Source organism: Pristiophorus japonicus, chromosome 17 (assembly GCF_044704955.1).
Source record: "Pristiophorus japonicus isolate sPriJap1 chromosome 17, sPriJap1.hap1, whole genome shotgun sequence".
NCBI lineage: Eukaryota > Metazoa > Chordata > Chondrichthyes > Pristiophoridae > Pristiophorus > Pristiophorus japonicus.
In genome coordinates, this window is record NC_091993.1 from 63,385,254 (window position 1) to 63,408,189 (window position 22,936).

General features: G+C 44.0%; 1 protein-coding gene across 1 annotated transcript in view; it reads left to right on the plus strand.

The window, feature by feature from the left end:
• The window catches only part of ipo9 (importin 9), an 80,864-nt gene that overhangs the window by 4,109 nt on the left and 53,819 nt on the right, over positions 1–22,936 (plus strand). The window contains exons 2-5 of the mRNA XM_070858772.1: positions 788–849; positions 2,156–2,242; positions 13,408–13,609; positions 14,537–14,625. Of these exons, the coding sequence (XP_070714873.1) occupies positions 788–849; positions 2,156–2,242; positions 13,408–13,609; positions 14,537–14,625 (440 nt within the window). The remainder of the gene's footprint in view (positions 1–787; positions 850–2,155; positions 2,243–13,407; positions 13,610–14,536; positions 14,626–22,936) is intronic.

A 22,936-nucleotide genomic window follows, 5' to 3' on the forward strand; every position in this document is an offset into this window, starting at 1 on the left:
TATAATTACCCACTATCTCTCTCCCTCCCTTTTTAAAAAGTGGTGTTACATTAGCTACCCTCCAATCCATAGGAACTGATCCCGAGTCGATTGACTGTTGGAAAATTATCACCAATGCCCACCTGTACCCACCAGTACTGTACCCTACTGTTAGTGAGAAACATGTACCCACCAGTATTGTACCCTTGTGTTATACATGACAGACCTGAACTCATCAGTACTGTGCTCCAGTGTTATACTGGGTCAGTATCTCACAGTCCTGGTGGGTACAGGTCCGTCACTGTACCCCAGTGTTATACAGTGACAGACCTGTACCCACCAGTACTGTACCCCAGTGTTAGTGTCAGACCTGTACCCCAGTGTTACAGTGGCAGACTTTTGTGAGATACTGACCCAGTCTCTCCCCCCCCCCCCCCCACTGTGTGATACTGACCTAGTCTCCCACTCTCTTTTTTCCCCCCCCCCACCCCATTCACTGTGTGATACTGACCCAGTCTCTCTCCCCCCCCCTCACTGTGTGATACTGACCCAGTCTCCCCCTCCCTCCACCCCCCCTACTGTGATACTGACCCAGTCTCTCTTTCTCTCCCCCCCCCCCCCCCAAACTGAGAGATACTGGCCCAGTCTCTCTTTACCCCCCCCCCCCCACCCTCACTGTGTGATACTGACCCAGTCTCTCTCTTTCCCCCCTCCCCTCCTCACTGTGTGACACTGGCCCAGTCCCCGTACCCCACTGGTGATTTGGTGAAATGTGCCCTTGCTGACAGGTTGCCGTGTTGTATTTCAGAGTTCGGAGTTCACTTGGCCGAGCTGACCGTGGATCCCTTGGGTGTCCTGGCTATCCGGCAGGTATGTGGAAGATGTCACGCCGATATTGGTCTGTTACAGGATAATGGAACGTGGAATTTGAATGTTGAGCTTTGAGGTTTTTGATTATTTGGTATAGGTGGGGAGTTTTGGATAATTTATATCTAAATGTTACTGCATGGGATTAGCAGGTCATTGCGAGGCACCAGAGAGTTTTGTGAACAGAATGGCTATTGTGGAATGGAGCGCTCTTTGCTCAGCATCCATAGTGGCAGAGAAACTGCTTTATTGGTATCGAATGCTTTCACGACTTATCCCAGAGATAGAGCAGCTCCTTTGCTGCTATGGGTGCTGGATTAAGAACTCTCCATTCTACTGAACACTTTTATAGTATATACAATGACAATTTTGAAAATGACACCTGCAATAACAGGACAGCTAAGGTCCCTCGGCAGTCCATCATTTACAGGTATATTGAGCTAAGTTCAGCACATAAGAGGTTGTATCCATAAATACACACAGGCTGTGTGAGAAAGTGTATTCAATCCAGCAGCTGGAACAAGGCAAAGCATCTGACAGAAATGTGTGTGTTGTGTATTGTGTCAGTGTGAAGGTGGGATTCAAATTCCAGTAACATCTTCACATCAAGTGTTGGAATGACTCCATTCTTTTCACCAGCCAGGGGACCCACACCTCGGAGGGTGCTGGCAGGTTTGATTGACAACCCAAATGGCACAGAGAGCTGGGTGAAGGTCAAAGATCAAGTCCTTGGCTTCCTGTCCAGCTAGGACAGGAAGGTGGAGTGAGCCAGTCTGATTTCTCTCTCTCTCTCCCCTCCCTAAGGTTGGAGCTGACTAATTTTTGAGATTTGTTGGTCTGTAAGGTGATTTTAACCCTCTAAGGTATAGTGTGGCGTACTTTGCTTTTTTGTGCATGATGAGCATGGTAAAATCGAATGAAATTCAGAGCAAACTGTGTTCATGAGTTAGATATAAAATTAACTAGTTTGTTCATTTAATTTGGCTTTCTCTAACTGGAGTTTTGATCAGTCTGACTTCCAGGAGATGGGAGAATTGACACAAGGATGTGAGATTAAGTCCAGTGCACACAGAGTTGGGTTCATTATTGTGGCCCTGGGTCGTGCTATCATATGCTATTCAACGCTGGGCAGTAATGGTAAACTCTTGATCCTAAGGGATATGGGGTCACTTACAGGAGACCAGTGACGCTGAACCCAAGAGAATATTGAGTGGAGATAACCGTGTAAACAGAGAAGTTTGGCTGAAGATGTGTTTATCAAGAAATGTAAATGATGAAAAGCATTTAACCCGACATCTCTTCTCCACAGCTGGCATCTGTAATTCTAAAACAGTACGTGGAGAATCATTGGTGTAATCAGTCTGAGAAATTCCACCCACCAGAGACTACCGAGAGGGTAAGAGCACCACGAAAGTATGTCACTTACTAAGCTGTTGATAGAAATGGTTTTTGGCAGGGGGATGGACACAGATGAAACATTTGGGGAGAAACAAGGTGCACAAGGGACTGGGAGAGACAAATATCACTGGAGTAAAGAATAGTTCAGAAATAGGAGGGATCAGACGGGGCAGCAGAAGGTGGGTTTGAAGTGCATATACGCAAGTACACGATGATGGTAAATAATGCTGATGAGCTGCAGCCACAAGTCACCACATGGGACTATGATATAGTGGCAATAACAGAAACCTGGCTCAAAAAAGGGTAGGATTGGGAACTTTATTCCTGGCTACAAGGTATTCAGGAAAGATAGGGAAGGAGCAAAAGGAGGAGGGTGGCAGTATTGATCAAATAAAACTATCACAGCACTGGAGAGGGATGGTGTAGTTGAGGGGCCAAAGACAGAAACTATTTGGTAAGAATTAAGAAACAATAAACGAGCTATTAAGCTGCAGGGTGTATAATATTGGCCACCAAATAGTGGGAAGAAGGTAGAGGAGCAAATTTTCAGGCAAATTACAGAAAGATTCATGAATTAAGGTGATTGGCAAAAGAACCAGAGGCGTCGCGAGGAAGAACTTTTTTTATGCAATGAATAGTTAGGATTTGGAATGTACTGCGTGATAGTGGATACAGATTCAGTAGTAGCCTTCAAAAGGGAACTGGATAAATACTTGATGGAGAAAAAAATTGCAGGGCGATGAGGAAGGAATGGGACTAACTGGATTGCTCTTCAAAAGATTCAATGGACCAAATGGCGGCCTCCTGTGCTGTACTATTCTGATTCTATTCTAATTACAGATTAGTGATAATGGGGTTTTCAGTTATCTTTGTAGAGACTGGGATAGCAACTGTGTGAAGAACAAAGAGGGAGAGGAACACTTGAAATGTGCACAAGAGAACTTTCTTGATCAGTGTGTTTCCAGCACAACCAGGAAGGAAGCAGTGCTGGAATTGTTCTGGGGAATGAAGTGGGGTAAGTGGAGTATTTGGGAAATCGTTATGATTAGCATCAGATTTAAAATAGCTAAGGAAAAGGGACAAAGAACAATCCAAGTGTAAAAATAGTTATCTGGAGGAGGGCTAACTTCAGTGAATTGAGAAGGAATGTGGCCCAGGTAGATTGGAATCAAAAATTGGGAGGTAAAACAGTAATTGAACAGTGGGAGGCCTTCAAAGAGGAGATGATTCGGGTACAGAGTAGACACATTTCCACGAGGGATAAAGGAAGGGCATCGAAAGCTGGAGCTCCCTGGTTGACTGTAATTTCTCTATCTTCAATGAGAAAGAAAAAGGAGGCTTATGACAAATGTACGGTTCCTAATACTGTAGAGAACCAAGCTAAAGTTCGGAGATCTAAAAAAGTGACTGAGGGGCAAAGAGAGAGTATCAGAATAGATTAGTGGCTGACATGAAAGGGAATCCAAACATATAAATAGTAAAATGGTCGTCAATGGAGCCGGTTAGGGACCAAGAAGGAGATTTTGTGGAGGCACTAAATGAGTAATTCAGATCTGTCTTCACCAGAGAAGAGGATGTTGCCATGGTAAAGGAGGTGGTGGTAGCTGTATTGGATAAGATAAAAATAGATAAAGATGAGGTGTTTAAAATGTTGGCAGTCCTCAAAGTAGAAAAGTCAACCAGTCCGAATGGGATAAGAACATAAGAAATAGGAGCAGGAGTAGGCCATTTGGCCTCTCGAGCCTGCTCCACCATTCAGTAAGATCATGGCTGATCTGACCATGGACTCAGTTCCATTTCCCTGCCTGCTCCCCATAACCCTTTATTCCCTTATTGCTCAAAAATCTGTCTATCTCCGCCTTAAATATATTCAATGACCCAGCCTCCACAGCTCTGTGGGGTAGAAAGTTCCATAGATTTACAACCCTCTGAGAGAAGAAATTCCTTCTCATCTCAGGTTTGAATGGGCGAACCTTTATTCTGAAACTATGGCCCCTAGTTCTAGATTCCTCCATGAGGGGAATCATCCTCTCTGCATCTACCTTGTCGAATCCCCTCAGTATCTTATATATTTCAATAAGATCACCTTTCATTCTTCTGAACTCCAGTGAGTATGGGCCCAACGTGCTCAACCTTTCTTCATAAGTCAACCCCCTCCGGAATCAACCTAGCGAACCATCTCTGAACAGCCTCCAATGCAAGTATATTCTTCCTTAAATACAGAGACCAAAACTGTATGCAGTACTCTCGGTGTGGCCTCACCAATACCCTGTACAGTTGTAGCAGGACTTCTCTGCTTTTATACTCTATCCCCCTTGCAATAAAGGCCAACAGTCCACTTGCCTTCCTGATTACTTGCTGTACCTGCATACTAACTTTTTGTGTTTCATGCACAAGGGCCCCCAGGTACATCTGTACTGCAGCACTTTGCAATTTTTTCCATTTAAATAATTTTTTTTTTTCTGCCAAAGTGGATAACCTCACACATTTTCCCACATTATACTCAATCTGCCAAATGTTTGCCCACTCACTTAGCCTGTCTATATCCCTTTGCAGATTTTTTGTGTCCTCATTGTGCATTAAATGTTCACTTCAAGCTGTGCAGCTGGCTTTTAAATGCAAAAACCGCGCAGGAGTGGATTTTTGAATGGGCTGCGCGACCCAAAAAAGACCAGAGGGGACATTATCATCATCATCATCATAGGCAGTCCCTCGGGATCGAGGAAGACTTGCTTCCACTCTTAACATGAGTTCTCAAGTGGCTGAGCAGTTCAATTCGAGAGCCACAGACTCTGTCACAGGTGGGACAGACGGTCGTTAAGGGAAGGGGTGGGTGGGACAGGTTTGCCGCACGCTCTTTCCGCTGCCTGCGCTTGATTTCTGCATGCTTTTGGCGACAATACTCGAGGTGCTTAGCGCCCTCCTGGATGCACTTCCTCCACTTAGGGCAGTCTTGGGCCAGGGACTCCCAGGTGTCAATGGGGATGTTGCACTTTATCAGGGAGGCTTTGAGGGTGTCCTTGTAACGTATCCACTGCCCACCTTTGGCTTGTTTGCCGTGTGGGAGAGAGGGGACATTAGATGCATCGTAGTTTGCTAGGGGAAGTCGGTGGAAATTGCACAAGCTCTGTTCACGATCTTCCAATCCTACTAGGATATGGAGCTGGTGCCAGTGGACTGAAGGATTGCATATGTTACACCCCTGCTCAAAAAAGGGCAGAGGGATAAACCCGACAATTACAGGCCAGTCTGCGCAACGGTGCAGCGAGACATTAATCTGGGAAAATAATTGATTGGCATGTGGAAAAATATGGGCTAATAACTGAAAGTCAGCACTGATTTGTGCTGATGAAAGGCAAATCCTGTTTTTCTGATTTGGTTCAGCTCTTTGTTGAATTAAGGGAGAGGGCTGGTGAGGCGATTGTTGTTGTGTATATGGACTTTCAAAAGGCATTTGATAAAGTACCACATAACAAAATTAAAGCCCCATGATATTAAAGGGGCAGTGGCAGTGTGGTTACAAAATTGGCTGAGAGACAGAAAGCACAGAGTAGTGGCGCATGGTTGTTTTTCAGACTGGAGGGAAGTATACAATGGTGTCCCCCAGGGGTCAGTATTCAGATTCGTTCTCCTATAATGGAGGACAGTGATTGGTTCTTTCATTTCAATTGAATCACTGGACAGGGAATAAATCTTGAAGAAAGCTAATAACTGATTTAATTTGATTCAATTGCTGATTTTCTAATTTTAGCTTAGTTTATAATTATGGTATATTAATTTTGTTTAACCATAATTAATCTTTATTAGACTGATTTTATTATTGTATACTCCGTATTTTATTATTTACAATGTAATTTGAATTTTAAAAATGTTTTTTTTTTTTATTTCGCCTGCCGCTTTGGACTCGAGTCTTTAACCTCTTTTTACACTTCCTTCTCCCGCTTTTTCTCTCTCTTTCCCTCAATGGTCAATATCTAACCTGTTGTAAAATTGTTGTGAAGTGCCTTGGGACATTTTACTACGTTAAACGCACTATATAAATAAAAGATGATATTATAAGGTACACGGGCGCGCAGCGATCTGTGAGGTCCCGCGCACTCTCATTCACAGGCCGCGCAGTGAGCTGGGGTGGGGGAGGGAGGGAAAGAAGAGAGACCCAATACCCAAAGAGCGGGAGAATGGCCCAGGAATCCACACAGTCGTTTGTGACCCCACAGAGCTGATCTCAATGGGAGCGGCGTTTGCTAAAGTACAGAGCCCTGGCCCAGACAAGCGTTGGCTCGACGTTCTGTCAGTGCATTTTCCACAGAGACCTGTGTAGTCAGTTGTCGGGGACCGATTGGTTATTGATTGGAGGAAAAGCTTCCGCAGTAACCAGGACGACGGGGTATTCTGGGGTTTGTTCCTCTTGCAGTGATTTCTTGTGGTTAAAATCGGGTTCAGCTCAAGAAATGAGCTGCTATGCAGCCCAAGCGCCTTGATAATATGATTAACTAGCCAAGAAATTTAATTCAAAGGACTAACGCATGGGGTCCCAGGCCTGTGAGAATGGCCTATATTTGATTGATCTGTTTTTCTGCCCATCTGCTGCAATTATGAGAGAAGAATGTTTTAATCTCCTTTTATTCTGTTTGCTGAATTGTTATGGTATGTCTCTGGTTGACTTTACATCAGGGCTGTATTGCTGTGAGAATATACATTGAGACTAACCTAAAATCAATACACTTTTTAAAAATTATGTTTTTAAAAAGAGCTTCAAATTCAAAAATATTTTCTGGCTAGACAGTTCATTATTTATACCAGACCTCTCTTTGTTTTTACGTAGACTGTTCATTAAATGACCAGGCCGTTCATTTGTGAATGTTTGTACCTGCGCCATTCTTGGAAAATGGTTGTATCTGGGCCGTTACCAGGACCATTCTTAAACAGATCCATAGAAGTTGTTAGCGAACCGCTCCAAGATCCCAATGTGCTGGTTAACTTTAAAAAAAACATTTAACGTCTTTATTTATTTAATGTAAATGTTTATTTTAAGTTTAAAAAAAAAACACAAAAGGTGTTTTTTTTTAAATGTCGCTCTCGTTTTAAAGCCTTAAAACCGTTTTTGAAACTGAAGCCATGTATTGTAGCTTGGCGAAAGGTGGACTATTGATAAATGGATCGCCCTCGATGTTTCAGAACTTTCTGATTTCTGGACAGCGAGTGTCTTGGTGAGCCTCTTCAGGCCAACCTTTTTTAAAAATATGTTTCACATTTCAATGCGTGCGGTGTATAGTAACCCAAGAAGACGATCTTGAACTGGAAATGTTGATGTGAAGGAGTGTCTGATTAAAGCTGAACAATACCAAAGTGGGAGGGAAGCACTTCTTAATCTTAAATGAGGCTTTTTTGCTCCCATGGAAAATGGTTTTGGGTGTACCTGAAGGAAAAAGTGGTGGTATAATCTCCATCATTATTATAGGCAGTCCCTCGAAATCGAGGAAGACTTGCTTCCACTCTGAAAGTGAGTTCTTAGGTGACTGACCAGTCCAATACGGGAATTACTGTCTCTGTCACAGGTGGGACAGACGGTGGTTGAATGAAAGGGTGGGTGGGGAGTCTGGTTTGCCGCACACTCCTTCCGCTGCCTGCGCTTGCTTTCTGCATGCTCTCGGCAACGAGGCTCGAGGTGCTCAACACCCTCCAGGATGCTCTTCCTCCATTTAGGGCGGTCTCTGGCCAGGGGCTCCCAGGTGTCGGTGGGGATGTTGCATTTTATCAGGGAGGCTTTGAGGGTGTCCCTGTAACGTTTCCTCTGCCCACCTGGGGCTCGCTTGCCGTGAAGGAGTTCCGAATAGAACTTTGGGAGTATAATCTAAGAGATAATTGAATGTACTAAAGATGCGAGGCATGAGTCTCGTACAACAACAACTTGTATTTATATAGCGTCTTTAAAGTGGTGAAATGTCCCAAGACGCTTCACAGGAGCATTGAGGTGAAAAATTCGACACCAAGCCTCAAATAGAAATTAGCACTGGTGACCAAAAGCATGGGGCTGGAGGAGATTAGAGATAGGGAGGGACGATGCCATGGAGGGATTTGAAAATAAATAAAGACTTGGATTTATATCTTTCACGACCATGTCTCATAGCATTTTACAGCTAATGAAGTACTTTTGGCGTGTAGTCACTGTTGTAATGTAGGAAACGCGGCAGCCAATGTGTACACACGCAAGCTCCCACAAAGAACAATGATGATGACCAGATAATTTTTTTTTAGTTATGTTGTTTGAGGGATAAATATTCGATGTAACTATTTGTACTGCACTTTTTTCGACAAGACATGTGAAAAGCTCCACCCCACCCCTCCCCTCCCGGCCCGAATCATTCCATCCACGTGGTGCTGAGAAGCAGGAGCTTGAGGCTCCGACTCTCTTTGCTCTGGCGGGCCTTGGGCCGAGAACGGCAGGGGCCTGGGGCCGAGGAGGCAGAGAGTAGTGGTGAATGGATGTTTTTCTGACTGGAGAGAAGTAAGCACTGGGGACCCCAGGGGTCGGTATTATGACCATTGCTTTAGTTTCCTGGGATTGGGGGGGGATTGTCCTATGAGGAGAGATTAAGTAGACTAGGCCTATATTCTCTGGAGTTTAGAAGAATGAGAAGTGATCTCATTGAAACATACAAAATTCTTACAGGGCTTGACTGGGTAGATGCAGGGAGGATGTTTCTCTTTGGCTGGGGAGTCTAGAACCAGGGGTCACCATCTCAGGCTAAGGAGTTGGTCATTTAGGACTGAGATGAGGAGAAACCTCTTCACTCAGAAGATGGTTAATTTTTGGAATTTACTACCCTAGAGGACTGTGGAAGCTCAGTCTTTGAGTATATTCAAGACAGAGATTGCTAGATTTTTGGATATTAAGGAAATCAAAGGATATGGGGACAGTGCAGGAAAGTGGAGTTGGGATAGAAGATCAACTATGATATTGAATGGCAGAGCAGGCTCGAGGGGCCAAATGGCCTACTCCTGCTCCTAATTCTTATGTTTATATATAAATTACTTGGACTTGGGTATAGAGACTACAATTTTGAAGTTTGCGGATGATACAAAACTTGTCAATGTCATAAATATTGAGCAGAATAGTAGCAGAGTAGAGATAGCATGGTATGATTTTGCCCAGAATGTATATTGAAGCAAGGTTCCTTCCAACCAAACTTCCAGACCGCGACATAATGGCCATCTTGATGGTTTACACGATTTAGAGGTGGGTGACTGGGTGATGTCATCAAAACCCAGCTCGCCGTTTGGGTCGTGGGCTGAAACATCGGCGGGGCCTAGGTACACCGGAGGAGCGGGAAGGTCAGGGCGGGTGAGCGGCACGTGATCGTGGCTAAGATTCGGCGAGGGATTGTGGCGTAGGTGCAGCAAATGTTTTGTGGCGGCGGTGCGGCGAGAGATCGTGGCGGCGGTGCGGCGAATGACGGTACGGGACCTCGAAGAGCCGAGGGCCCAGGGGCAGCATGGGCCAGCCCACACTGCAATATGTGTGTGCACTAGGTCCGTGCAGCAGAACAAGTCTCCAGTCGTCCTGGTTAATCCTTGCCACTGGATAAAGACCTAGCTCTGTCAAGCCCGTGTGGTGGCTGATGTGCAACGGTCACCACACGTGAAAAAAATCCACGCACGGGCATCTTCCACCCTTCAATTGGAGATCAGGATTTGAATATCATGTCCTTCGTTGAAACATCTGTGACCTCGTGTGGAAGCAAGTCATCCTCGTTCAAGGGACTGTCTATGATGATGGTTTAGCTGCTAATCAATTTAACCTGATGTTTCCTGTCTGAATTGACAAAGGAATAGGAGATGACCTGGTCAGTCCCAGATAGTTAATGTGACAATGGTCATAGTTGCTTTGTGTTCGCTTGGGTTCCTCCATTGTCTGGCCAATCTGGTATTAACACCTCATCAGATGCTGCTGAATTGCCTGCTGCTTCTGGATCCCCCATTGTACTGACTAATCTCCAATATAAGCATATCCTAATCAGACAATGACCCCGCCATGTTGTGATTAACTTTGGGACAGGGCTGACATAGAATAAATTCTAACACGCAACATGTGTAATATAATTTTTGTAACCACTGTAACAGGTTAGAGATTAAATAATGCCACTAATGAGGTTTATAACCCAAAAAAAGCAATGGATTTCATGGTTTCATGCACAAAAATTTAGGCTGACTCTCCAGTGCAGTATTGAGGGAATGCTACACTGTTGGATGAGGTGTTAAACCGACAGAGTGACTGTACTGTCCTTTTTCTGTTCTACGCCTGTGTCCTCTGGACTCCGCCCGCGATGCCTCCCACCTAAAAGTGGGGCCCGGCAATTGACCATGTTGTTCCTCTGATCCTGTGAGTGGCAAAGAAAGGCTGGGGGTGGGGAGGGGGGGCTAGTGGGGAGAGAGGCGGGGGGGCGAGGGAAGGGTGGGGGGACGGAGAGAGAGAGAGGGGCTAGGGGGAGGGGGCTGGTGGAGAGAGGCGGGGCCGGGGGGGGGGGGAAGAGAGAGCGTGAAAGGCGGGGCGGGGGGGGGAAGAGAGACATGGAGGAAGTGTAAGAGAAATGGGGTGGTGGGGGGGAAAGTGAGAGAAATGGGGGTGGGTGGAGAGTGAGAGGCACAGGTGGGGGTTGGGGGAGTTTGGCAGCACTTGCATTGGGGTAAGAGACTTCGGTTGGAACTTGGGAGGCTTTTGCTGGGTTGCTGGAATTCTATCCTCTCTGGCTTCTGAAGTCAGAATGGATCGAATTACACTTTGCAAAGTCTGTCAGAACTTGGGCTGGGCGGTTCCAATTACACATTTCAGAGAAACTTCAGGGTGTGGCTTATCCTCCAAGGGGACCAATCAGCAATAGGTCATGTGATAATGGAGAGTCAATCAGACAATGTAGCTATTTTGGGAGTACAAATAAGCGTGTCCTTAAACTGAGGCTCCGTCTGCCCTCTCAGGTGGATGTAAAAGATCCCATGGCACTATTTCGGGGATGACGCCCCTGTGTCCTGCCCAATATTTATCCATCAATCAACATAACAAAAACAGATTATGTGGTCATTATCACATTGCTGTTTGTGGGAGCTTGCTGTGTGCAAAGTGGCTGCCCCGTTTCCTACATTACAACAGTGACTACAGTTCAAAAGTACTTCATTGGCTGTAAAGCACTTCAGGATGCTCGGTGCTTGTGAAAGGCGCTATATAAATGCATGTCTTTTATTTTTAAGAGTTTGTCTGATTGTCTCATGATTTAAGACGGTGGGGTGACAATATGGTAATACTGTTTATATGCTTTTAAGTGTTTGCTGTAAAAGCTGTTGTTGTAAAATTTTCCCACTGACAAAAAGGTCACATTCAAAGGAGCTTGTGGCCCGCTCAGTACAAAAAAATAATAGAGGGCACCTTGATTAGGACCACTGCTCTTTTTGATATATAAATGACCCGGACTTGCGTATACAGGGCATACTGGAGAAATACCACCAACAATGTCTCAGCTAGATCCTGCAAATCCCCTGGGACGACAGACGTACCAACATTAGTGTCCTCGATCAGGCCACCATCCCCAGCATCTAAGCACTGACCACACTCGACCAGCTCCGTTGGGCGGGCCACATTGTCCGCATGCCTGACACAAGACTCCCAAAGCAAGCGCTCTACTCGGAACTCCTACACGGCAAGCGAGCCCCAGGTGGGCAGAGGAAACGGTTCAAGGGCACCCTCAAAGCCTCCTTGATGAAATGCAACATCCCTACCGACACCTGAGAGTTCCTGGCCAAAGACCGCTCTAAGTGGAGGAAATGCATCCGGGAGGGCGCTGAGCACCTTGAGTCTCGTCGCTGAAAGCATGCAGAAAACAAACGCAGGCAGCAGAAGGAGCGTGCGGCAAACCAGTCCCACCCGCCCTTTCCTCCAACCACTGTCTGTCCCACCTGTGACAGAGACTGTAATTCCCATATTGGACTGTTCAGTAACATAAGGGCTCACTTTTAGAGTGGAAGCAAGTCTTCCTCGATTTCGAGGGACTGCCTATGATGATGATATGATCGGGCATAATTTCAAAGTTTGCAGATGACATGAAACTCAAATATAGTAAACAATGAGGAGGATAGTAACAGACTTCAGGAGTCAGATTGTTGAAATGGTTAGACATAAGGCAGATGAAATTTAACAGTAGTGTGAAGTTAAATTTTTGTAGGAGAACGAGGAGAGGCAAAATAAACAAAATGGTATAATTTTAAAGGGGATGTAGGAAGAGAGAGAGCTGGGGGTATGTACGCACATCTTTGAAGATGGCTGGACAGGTTGAGAAGGCTGTTAAAAAGGCATATTGAATATTTTGCTTTATTAATAGAGGCATAGAGAACCAAAGCAAGGAAGTTATGCTTAACGTTTATAAAACATTGGTTAAGCCTCAGCTGTTGTTCCACACTAGGAAGGATGTGAAGGCCTTGGAGAGGGTGCAGAAGAGGTTTACTATAATGGTACCAGGGATAAGGGACTTCAGTTATGTGGAGAGACTGGTGTCTGCATCCACTTGCAGATACACCCTCCTCCTCCACCACTTCCCTCGATTGCCCTGTGCTGGGAGAGTTACAGGTGCGTTGGGAAGACCAACGCCGCTGTCTTTTGCCCCGCCGCAGTCTCTCCCTCGCTGCCAGTTCCATCTCTCTCCCTGGCAATTGTCTCAGGCTAAACCAGACCATTCGCACCCCAAGTTATAGGATGAGTTTGTGTTTTAAAGTCGTGTCGATTTTGAAATGTTGTACGCTGATCCAGAAGTACGTGTGTATGGTGATGTAGAGCTCTGGCACTGGACAAGCAAAGCAGCGCTCTTGAGTTCAGATATCACCCTGTCAAGTGGTGACAATTGCCGGGCTGTCATGAAAACCCACCTGGAACATCACTATCCTCCACGGAAGAGATCCTGCCTCTCCTGACCTGGGCTGACGTATATGAGACAGCAGTTCCACTCTACCTGCCCTCTGAAATGGCCTATCAAAAAAGTGGCCCATCACTGCCTTGAGCAACTAGAGATAGTCAATAAATGTGGCCTTTCCAACGTTACCCACACCCTGAGAATGCATGATTTAAAAACTTGCTGAGGATTACAGCTATCCGGCCATTTATTTTGACTTCTGTTACAGGCAAAGGCGGCCATCCGAGATCTTTTACCGAACGGTCTGAGAGAGTCCATCAGTAAAGTGCGATCGAGTGTAGCCTATGCTATATCGGCAATAGCTCACTGGGACTGGCCTGAGGCCTGGCCAGAGCTCTTCAGACTATTGATGGAGATGTTGATCAGCGGCGATGTGAATGCAGTGCACGGGGCAATGCGCGTACTCACAGGTACGATTAACAGGCAGCCAGAACCATCACACTGGTTTAAACTGTTCGCAACCTCGGTGTCATATTTGACCCTGAAATGAGTTTCCAGCCACATATCCGCGGCATAACTAAAACTGCCTATTTCCACCTCCGTAACATTGCCTGCCCGGAATCCGCCCCTGCCTCAGCTCTTCTGCTGCTGAAACCCTCATTCACTCCTGGCCAGCCTTCCACATTCTACACTACATAAACTTGAAGTTATCCAAAACTCAGCAGCAAGTCAAGATCACCCATCACCCCTGTGCTTTCTGACCTACACTGGCTCCCAGTTAAACAACGCCTCGATTTCAAAATTCTCATCCTTGTTTACAAATCACTCCATGGACATGCCCCTCCCTATCTCTGTAATCTTTTTCAGCCTCACAACCCCACAAGATGTCTGCGCTCCTCAAATTCTGGTCTCTTGAACCTCCCTGATTATAACTACTCAACCATCGGTGGCCGTGCCTTCAGCTGCCGGGGCCCTAAGCTCTGGAACTCCCTCCCTAAACCTCTCCGCCTCTACCTCTCTTTCCTCCTTTAAGATGCTCGTTAAACTATCTCTTTAACCAAGCTTTTGGTTATCTGCCTTAATTTCTTCTGTGGCTTGGTGTCAAATTTATCTGTTTGTCTGTAACACTGTTGTGAAGCGCCTTGGGACGTTTTACTACGTTAAAGGCGCTGTATAAATAAAAGTTATTAATAAACAGACTGTCATAGTTCGGAATGCTTCAAATCTGGGAGGGTTCTGATTGTGAAGTGGGGACTTTTTTGTGGGGGGCGGGGGTTCGGTTCCGGGCTCTGGTTCCTGGGCTCGCTGCTGCACTCTGTTCTGACGCGGTTCCCGGGCTGAGTTCTGAACTTGGTTCCTGACTCTTCCTGACTTCTTTTTGTTGCGTTCCTTTGCAGAGTTCACCCGGGAGGTGACAGACACCCAGATGCCGCTGGTGGCTCCTGTGATTTTGCCAGAAATGTACAAGATTTTTACAATGGCTGAGGTGAGTGATCTGAGGCAGTGGTTGTTCTTCAGGATCCCCATGGTTTCCATATCCACCAAACCAGAGACTGCCTACATAAACTAGAGATGATCCAAAATTTGGCAGCCCATGTCCTAACTCGCACCGTCCCGCTCACCTATCACCCCATGCTCACTGCCCCGTGTCCTAACTCGCACCAAGTCCCGCTCACCCATCACCCCTGTGCTCGCTGACCTGTGTCCTAACTCGCACCAAGTCTCATTCGCCCATCACCCCTGTGCTCGCTGACCTAGGAAGGCTCCCGGTTGAGCAACGCCCTGATTTCAAAATTCTCATCCTTGTTTTCAAATCCCTCCCTCCATGGCCCCTCGCCCCTCCCTATCTCTGTAACCTCCTCCAGCCCTCCCCCCCCCCCCCCCGCCCCCCGAGATGTCTGCACTCCTCTAATTCTGCCCTCTTAAGCATCCCTGATTATAATCGTTCAACCATCGGTGGCCGTGCCTTCTGTTGTCTAGGCCCTAAGGTGTAGAATTCCCTGCCTAAACCTCTCCGCCTCTCTACCTCTCTTTCCTCCTTCAAGATACTCCTTAAAACCTAGCTCTTTGACCAAGCTTTTGATCACCTACCCTAATTTCTCCTTATGTGGCTCGGTGCCAAATTTTTTGTCTCATAATACTCCTGTGAAGCACCTTGGGACGTTTCACTATGTTAAAGGCGCTACATAAATACAAATTGTTGTTGCTTCATCCAGAAAACAATTGAGTTGTTTCTGACTTTTATATATATTGATGATAATTCAATTCAACAATGACAACTTGCATTTATATAGCACCTTTAACGTGGTAAAATGTCCCTGGCGCTTAATTCTGCTGTAGAGCAGCTAATTTGCAGACTGGCAGCTTCTGCTGCGGCAGTGAGCAAAAATAGCACAAGCCTGAAGATAAAAGAAATAGGAGATGAGAGTAAAGGTCGAACCAAGGTAAGGAACAAGGGTAACATAAACTGTCAGGGAACAAATATAGTTATGTCACTTTGTCATGTTTAATAGCGATTAATAAAAAGGAATTTAATTATCTGTTCAACAATGTACCCACCATCCGAAACAGGAAGTAATAATTCGCAGTGAGCAGCCAGAAATAATCGGGATAACTGAAAAATGGCTACATAAAGAGGACTGGCAGTTAAATACTGCAGGTTATAATGTGTTTAGAAAGGATAGGGAAGGAAGAATGACGATTGGACAGCTGTACATCATAATGGCAATAGAAAAAAGAGACATAACTAACATTAAGATAGAAGCAGAATCCATACGGATTGAGACAAAGGATAATAAGGGGCCGATCAAGTTAATAGCAGTATTCTACAGCAACGTCCCTGCGCAGGCTGCTCACCAGCTTTACATTGGAAATTTTGCGCATGTGCGAAAAAGTGAATGGGCTGTGCAGCCAGTTAAAGGGCCCAAGCACCAAAAAGAAAATGACACGGAATATTGCTTAATAGTGGAAGGGAAATTGAGGAAGAAATATGAAGGCAAATCTACGAAATTAGTAATAAAACATTGATTCGCCATGTCCTGGCGAATTGAATAATTAGGGTGGTAGACAGGGCTTTAAACTAATGAATTGGGGGATTCAGGAAAGGGTACATTTAAAAACAGTAAGAGAAAGATCAAGGCTGTAGAGCAGAGTAGTGATTTGGGTAAAAATAAGCAGAGTGGGCCAGGAAGGGACAGAACTTAACAAAGATAATAGGGCATCAGTGACTTAAGTGCCATCAGGAAAAATAGAAAATAGTTAATGCTAAAGGCATTATATCTGCACGAAGCATTCGCAACAAAATAGATGAATATATAGCACAGATAGAAATAAATGGGTTTGATCTAATAACCATTATGGAGACATGGTTGCCGAGTGACCAAGGTTGGGATACTTGATTTTTAGAAGAGATAGGCAGAATGGAAAAGGAGGGGAGGCGGGGGAGTTGTAGCCTTGGTGAGAAAGGGAAGGATAAAGTTAGTAGAGAAAAGATCTTGGCTCTGAAAAACAAGATGTAGAATCACTTTGGATGGAGCTAAAAGACAACAAGGAGCAGAAAACACTGGTGGGTGTAGTTTATAGGCCCCTCACTAGGGAAGAGGCTAATTTGGATCTAATATTGTGCAATGAGACAGGCTTAATTAACATCATTGTAGTAAAGGAGCCTCTGAGGAACAGTGATCATAATATGATAGAATTTTATGTTGAGTTTGAGTGTGATTTAATTACGTCCGAAACTAGGATCTTAAATCTGAACAAAGCAAACCATGTTGGTATGAGGGGTGAGTTGGCTAAGGTAGGTTGGGAAACAAGATTAAAAGACAAGACTGTAGATAAGCAGTAGCAAATATTTAAAGAAGTAATTCACAATTTATGACAAAATGCATTCCTTAAGGAATTTAAAAAAACACTGGAAAATGGTGTAACAGTGGCTAATAAGAAAGTTAAAGATTATAGATTAAAGCAGGAGGCATATAATGTCAAAGAGGTAGTAAGCCTGAGGATTTGGAGGATGTTAGAATTCAGCAAAGAATGAGAGTAAACAAGCAAGAGGCAAAAACAGATTGTAAAAGCTTCTATAGGTTATATAAAAAGGAGCAGATTAGCAAAAGTAAATGTGGGTTCCTCACAAGCAGAGACAGGAGAAGTTATGGGGAATAAGGAAATGGCAAGGACATTAAACAAATACTTTGTGTCTGTCTTCATGGAAGAAGACACAAAAAACATTCCGAAAATAGTGGGAAATCAAGGATCTAGTGCGAATGAGGAACTTAAAGAATTAGTATGTGTAAAGAAATCGTACTAGAGAAATTAATGGGACTAAAAGTTGGCAAATCCCCTGGACCTGATGACCTACATCCTAGGGTTTTAAAACAGGTGGCTATAGAGATAATGGATGCATTGATTTTGATCTTCCAGAATTCCCAAGATTCTAGAACGGTACCCGTGGCTTGGAAGGCAGCAAATGTAAACCCTCTATTCAAGAAAGGAGGGAGAGAGAAAATAGGGAACTACAGGCCAGTTAGCCTGACATCAGTAGTAGGGAACATGTCAGAATCTATTATTAGGGATGTGGTAACAGGGCACTCAGAAAATCATAATACGATTGGGCAGATGCAACATGGATTTATGAAAGGGAAATTGTGTTTGACAAATCTAAGTTTTTTGAGGTTGTATCTCAGGGTAGATAAGGACGAACCAGTGGATGTAGTGTATTTGGATTTTCAGAAAGCATTTCATAAAGTGCCACAAGAGGTTGTTACACAAAATTAGGGCTCATGGACTTGTGTGTAATATAGTAACGTGGATTGAGGATTGGTTAACGGACAGAAAACAGAGAGTAGGAATAAACAGGTTATTTTTGGGTTGGTGGGCTGTAACTAGTGGGGTGCCACAAGGATCAGTGCTTGGGCCTCAGCTATTTACATAAGAACATAAGAAATAGGAACAGGAGTAGGCCATTTGGCCCCTCGAGCCTGCTCCGCCATTTAATAAGATCATGGCTGATCTGATCATGGACTCAGGTCCACTTCCCTGCCCGCTCCCCATAATCCTTTATTCCCTTATTCGCTCAAAAATCTGTCTGTCTCCGTCTTAAATATATTCAATGTCCCGGCTTCCACAGCTCTCTGGGGCAGCGAATTCCACAGATTTACAACCCTCTGAGAGAAGAAATTCCTCTTCATCTCAGTTTTAAATGGGCGGCCCCTTATTCTGAGACTATATGCCCCCTTGTTTTAGTTTCCCCTATGAGTGGAAATATCCTCTCTGCATCCACCTTGTCGAGCCCCTCATTATCTTGTATGTTTTGATAAGATCACCTCTCATTCTTCTGAACGCCAATGAGTATAGGCCCAACCTACTCAATCTATCTTCATAAGTCAACTCCCTCATCTCCAGAATCAACCTAGTGAACTTTCTCTGAACAGCCTCCAATGCAAATGTATCCTTCCTTAAATACGGAGACCAAAACTGTACACAGTACTCTAGGTGTGGCCTCACCAATGCCCTGTACAGTTGTAGCAGGACTTCTCTGCTTTTATACTCTATCCTCCTTGTAATAAGGGCCAACATTCCATTTGCCTTCCTGATTACTTGCTGTACCTGCATACTAACTTTTTTGTGTTTCATGCACAAGGGCCCCCAGGTACATCTGTACTGCAGTACTTTGCAATTTGCTTTTCAATTTTTTTCTGCCAAAGTGATAACCTCACATTTTCCAACATTATACTCCATCTGGCAAATTTTTGCCCACTCACTTAGCCTGTCTATATCCCTTTGCAGATTTTTTTGTGTCCTCCTCACAATTTGCTTTCTCACCCATCTTTGTATCAACAAACTTGGCTACATTTCACTTGGTCCCTTCATTCAAGTCATTAATATAGATTGTAAATAGTTGAGGCCCCAGCACTTATCCATGTGGCATCCCACTAGTTACTGTTTGCCAACTGGAAAATGACCCATTTATCCCGACTCTGTTTTCTGTTAGTTAGCCAATTCTCTATCCATGCAAAATATATTACCCCCAACCCTGTGAACTTTTATCTTGTGCAGTAACCTTTTATGTGGCACCTTATCGAATGCCTTCTGGAAATCCAAATACACCACATCCACTGGTTCCCACTTATCTCCCGGCTCGTTACATCCTCAATTTTGTCAAACATGATTTCCCTTTCATAAAACTAATCTGACTCTGCTTGATTAAATTATGCTTTTCCAAATGTCCTGCTACTGCTTCCTTAATAATGGATTCCAGCATTTTCCCAAACGACAGATGTTAAGCTAACTGGTCTATAGTTTCTAGCTTTCTGTCTGCCTCCTTTTTTAAATAGGAGCATTACATTTGCGGTTTTCCAATCCGCTGGGACCCCCCTCCCCTCCTCCAGAATCCAAGAAATTTTGATAGATTACAACCAATGCATCCACTATCTCTGCAGCTACTTTTAAGACCCTAGAATGCAAGCCATCAGGTCCAGGGGACTTGTCCGCATTTAGTCCCATAATTTTACCAAGTACTACGTCTTTGGTAATAGTGATTGTATTAAGTTCCTTCCTCCCTATAGCCCCTTCATTATCCACTGTTGGGATGTTTTTAATGTCTTCTACCACGAAGACCGATACAAAATATTTGTTCAAAGTCTCTGCCATTTCCCTGTTCCCCATTATTAATTCTCCAGTCTCATCCTCCAAGGGACCAGCATTTACTTTAGCCACTCTTTTCCTGTTGATGTACCTGTAGAAACTCTTACTTTCTGTTTTTATATTTTGTGCTAGTTTACTTTTATAATCTATCTTCCCCCTCGTTATTATTTTTTTAGTTGTTCGTTGCTGGCTTTTAAAAGTTTCTCAATCCTCTGGCCTCCCACTAGTCTTGGGCACATTGTATGCCCTTGTTTTCAATTTGATACCATCCCTTATTTCCTTAGTTAGCCACGGATGGTTATCCCTTCTCTTACAGTCTTTCCTTCTCACTGGGACATATTTTTGATGCGAGTTATGATATATCTCCTTAAATGTCTGCCACTGCTCATCAACTGTCCCACACTTAAATCTATTTTTCCAGTCCACTTTAGCCAACTCTGCCTTCATACCTTTGCTTTGAGATCCAACTTTCTCACCCTCCAACTGAATTTGAAATTCAACCATGTTATGATCACTCATTCCTATATTACAATCTATATCAATGACTTAAGGGTACCGAGTGTAATGTATCCAAGTTTGCTGATGATACAAAGCTAGCTGGGAAAGTAAGTTGTGAAGAGGATGCATAGGGATATAGGCAGGTTAAATGAATGGGCAAGAATCATGGCAGATGGAATAGAAGCATAGAAATTTACAACGCGGAAGGAGGCCATTGTGTCCGCGCCGGCCGACAAAGAGCTATCCAGCATATCCCTATTTTCCAGCTCTTAGTCCATAGCCTTGTAGGTTACAGCACGTCCAGGTACTTTTTAAATGTGGTAATGGTTTCTGCCTCTACCATCCTTTCAGACAGTGAGTTCCAGATCCTCATCACCCTCGGTGAAAATATTTCCTCACAAATCGCCTCTAAACCGCCTACCAATCACTTTAAATCTATGCCCCCGGTTGTTGACCTCTTTGCGAAGGGAAATAGGTTCTTCCTATGCACTCTCTCTAGGCCCCTCATAATTTTATACACCTCAATAAGGTCTCCCCTCAGCTTCCTTTGTTCCAATGAAAACAACCCCAATCTTTTCTCATAGCTAAAATTCTCCAGTCCAGGCAATATAATGTGGAGAAATGTGAAGTTATCCACTTTGGTAGGAAAAATAGAAAAGCAGATTATTTTTTAAATGGTGAGAGATTGGGAAATGTTGGCGTTCAGAGGGACCTGGGTGTCCTTGTACACCAATCACTGAAAGTTAACATCAGGTACAACAAGCAATGAGGAAAGCAAATGGTATGTTTGGCCTTATTCCAGAAGGATTGAAGTACAAGAGTAAAGAAGTCTTGTTGCAATTATATCAGACCATGGCGAGACCACACCTGGAGTACTGTGTACATTTATGGTTCCCTTACCCAAAGGAAGGATATACTTCCCTTAGAAGGAGTGCAACAAAGGTGCACCAGACTGATTTTTGGGATGGGAGGATTGTCCTATGAGGAGAGATTGAGGAGCTAGGCTTATATTCCCCAGAGCTTAGAAAAATGAGGTGATCTCATTGAAACTTATAAAATTCTTACATGGCTTGACAGGGTAGATGCTGGGAGGATGTTTCCCCTGGCTGGGAAGTCTAGAGCCAGGGGTCACTGTCTCAGAATGAGGGGTCAGAGTTGTGAATCTTTGGAATTCTCTATCCCATTGGGCTGTTGATGGATATTAAGTGAGTCGAGGGCAAATGGGGAAAGTGCGGGAAGGTCAGTCATGATATTGAATGGCGGAACAGGCTTGAAGGGCCAAATGGCCTCCTTATTTCTTATGTTCTTCTGAATAATAATCATGGAGATTTCAACTACCCCCAAGTAAACTGGCAAGAGGTAGGGAATGGAGTTGTTGGACTGTGTTCAGGACTCCTTTCTTACCCATTACGTAAGAAGCCCAACAAGAGAGGAATCACTGCTGGATCTAGTAATGGGAAATTAACCAGAGCAGATAAGAGAAGTAAGCATAGTGGAACATCAGGGCAATAGTGATAATAACATCAAGTTTTTTTTTTAAGTGATTGACAAAGAAGTAAGACAATTTTGAAGGGATGAAAATGGAACTAGGGAAGGTAAACCAGAAATAAAAGACAGACAAAAAAATAGAATTGCAATAGGAAATATTTTAAATTGTAATCAATAGAATTCAGGAAAAATATATTTCTCTTTAAAAAAAAAAACAAGAACAAACGAACCAATAATGAAACACCATGGATGAATAAAGAGATGAATAAAGAAATTGGTAAAATTGAAACTAAAGAAGGCAGCATACACTAAGTACATAGATGATAAAAGAAAGGATGACAAAACGGAAAACAGAGGTGCACAAGATAAACTCACAGACAATGACAGCGAAATGGCTGAAATATTCAGCAGTTATTTTGCCTCCGTATTTACCAGGGAGACTAACATAGTGGACTTGACATCGGAAGAAGAGATCAAAAAGATATAAAGACAATTAAGATAGAAAGCGGGGAGATAATTGGAGAAGATTCCTATATTTAAAAAGGAGATAGAACAAGTCCAGGGAACTATAGACCAGTTAACTTAATGTCGATGGTAGGAAAGATAATCGAATCTTAATTCAAAGATATAATTTATAAAATCTATAAACCGAAAATATAATAGAGTAGTCAGCACAGATTTCAAAAGGGAAAGTCATGCTTGACCAACCTCATTGAATTCTTTGAAGTAACAAAGAATAGGCAATGGTAATGTAGTAGATGTTATACATTTGGATTTTCAAAACGCTTTCGATAAGGTACTGCATAGAAGGCTCATGACTAAGGTCAGAGCATGTGGAGTCATGGGGCAGGTAGCAGAATGGATAGCAAGCTGGCTACAAAACAAAACCGAGTAGGGTTTAAGGACAGTTACTCAGACTGGCAAAAAGTCGGAAGTGGTGTTCCACAGGGATTGGTGCTGGGACCACTGTTTTTCACTATTTCCACGGGCTCGGGAATCGGAAGTACAATTTACAAATTTGCAACGCCATTGGAGGGTGGGGAGGGAGGTGTAGTTAATACAGAGGAGCACTGCAACAACATATAAGACGACATTAATAAACTTGCAGAATGGCCGTTTAATTGGCAAATTAATTTCAATGTAAGCAAGTGTAAGGTGGTGCTTTTTGG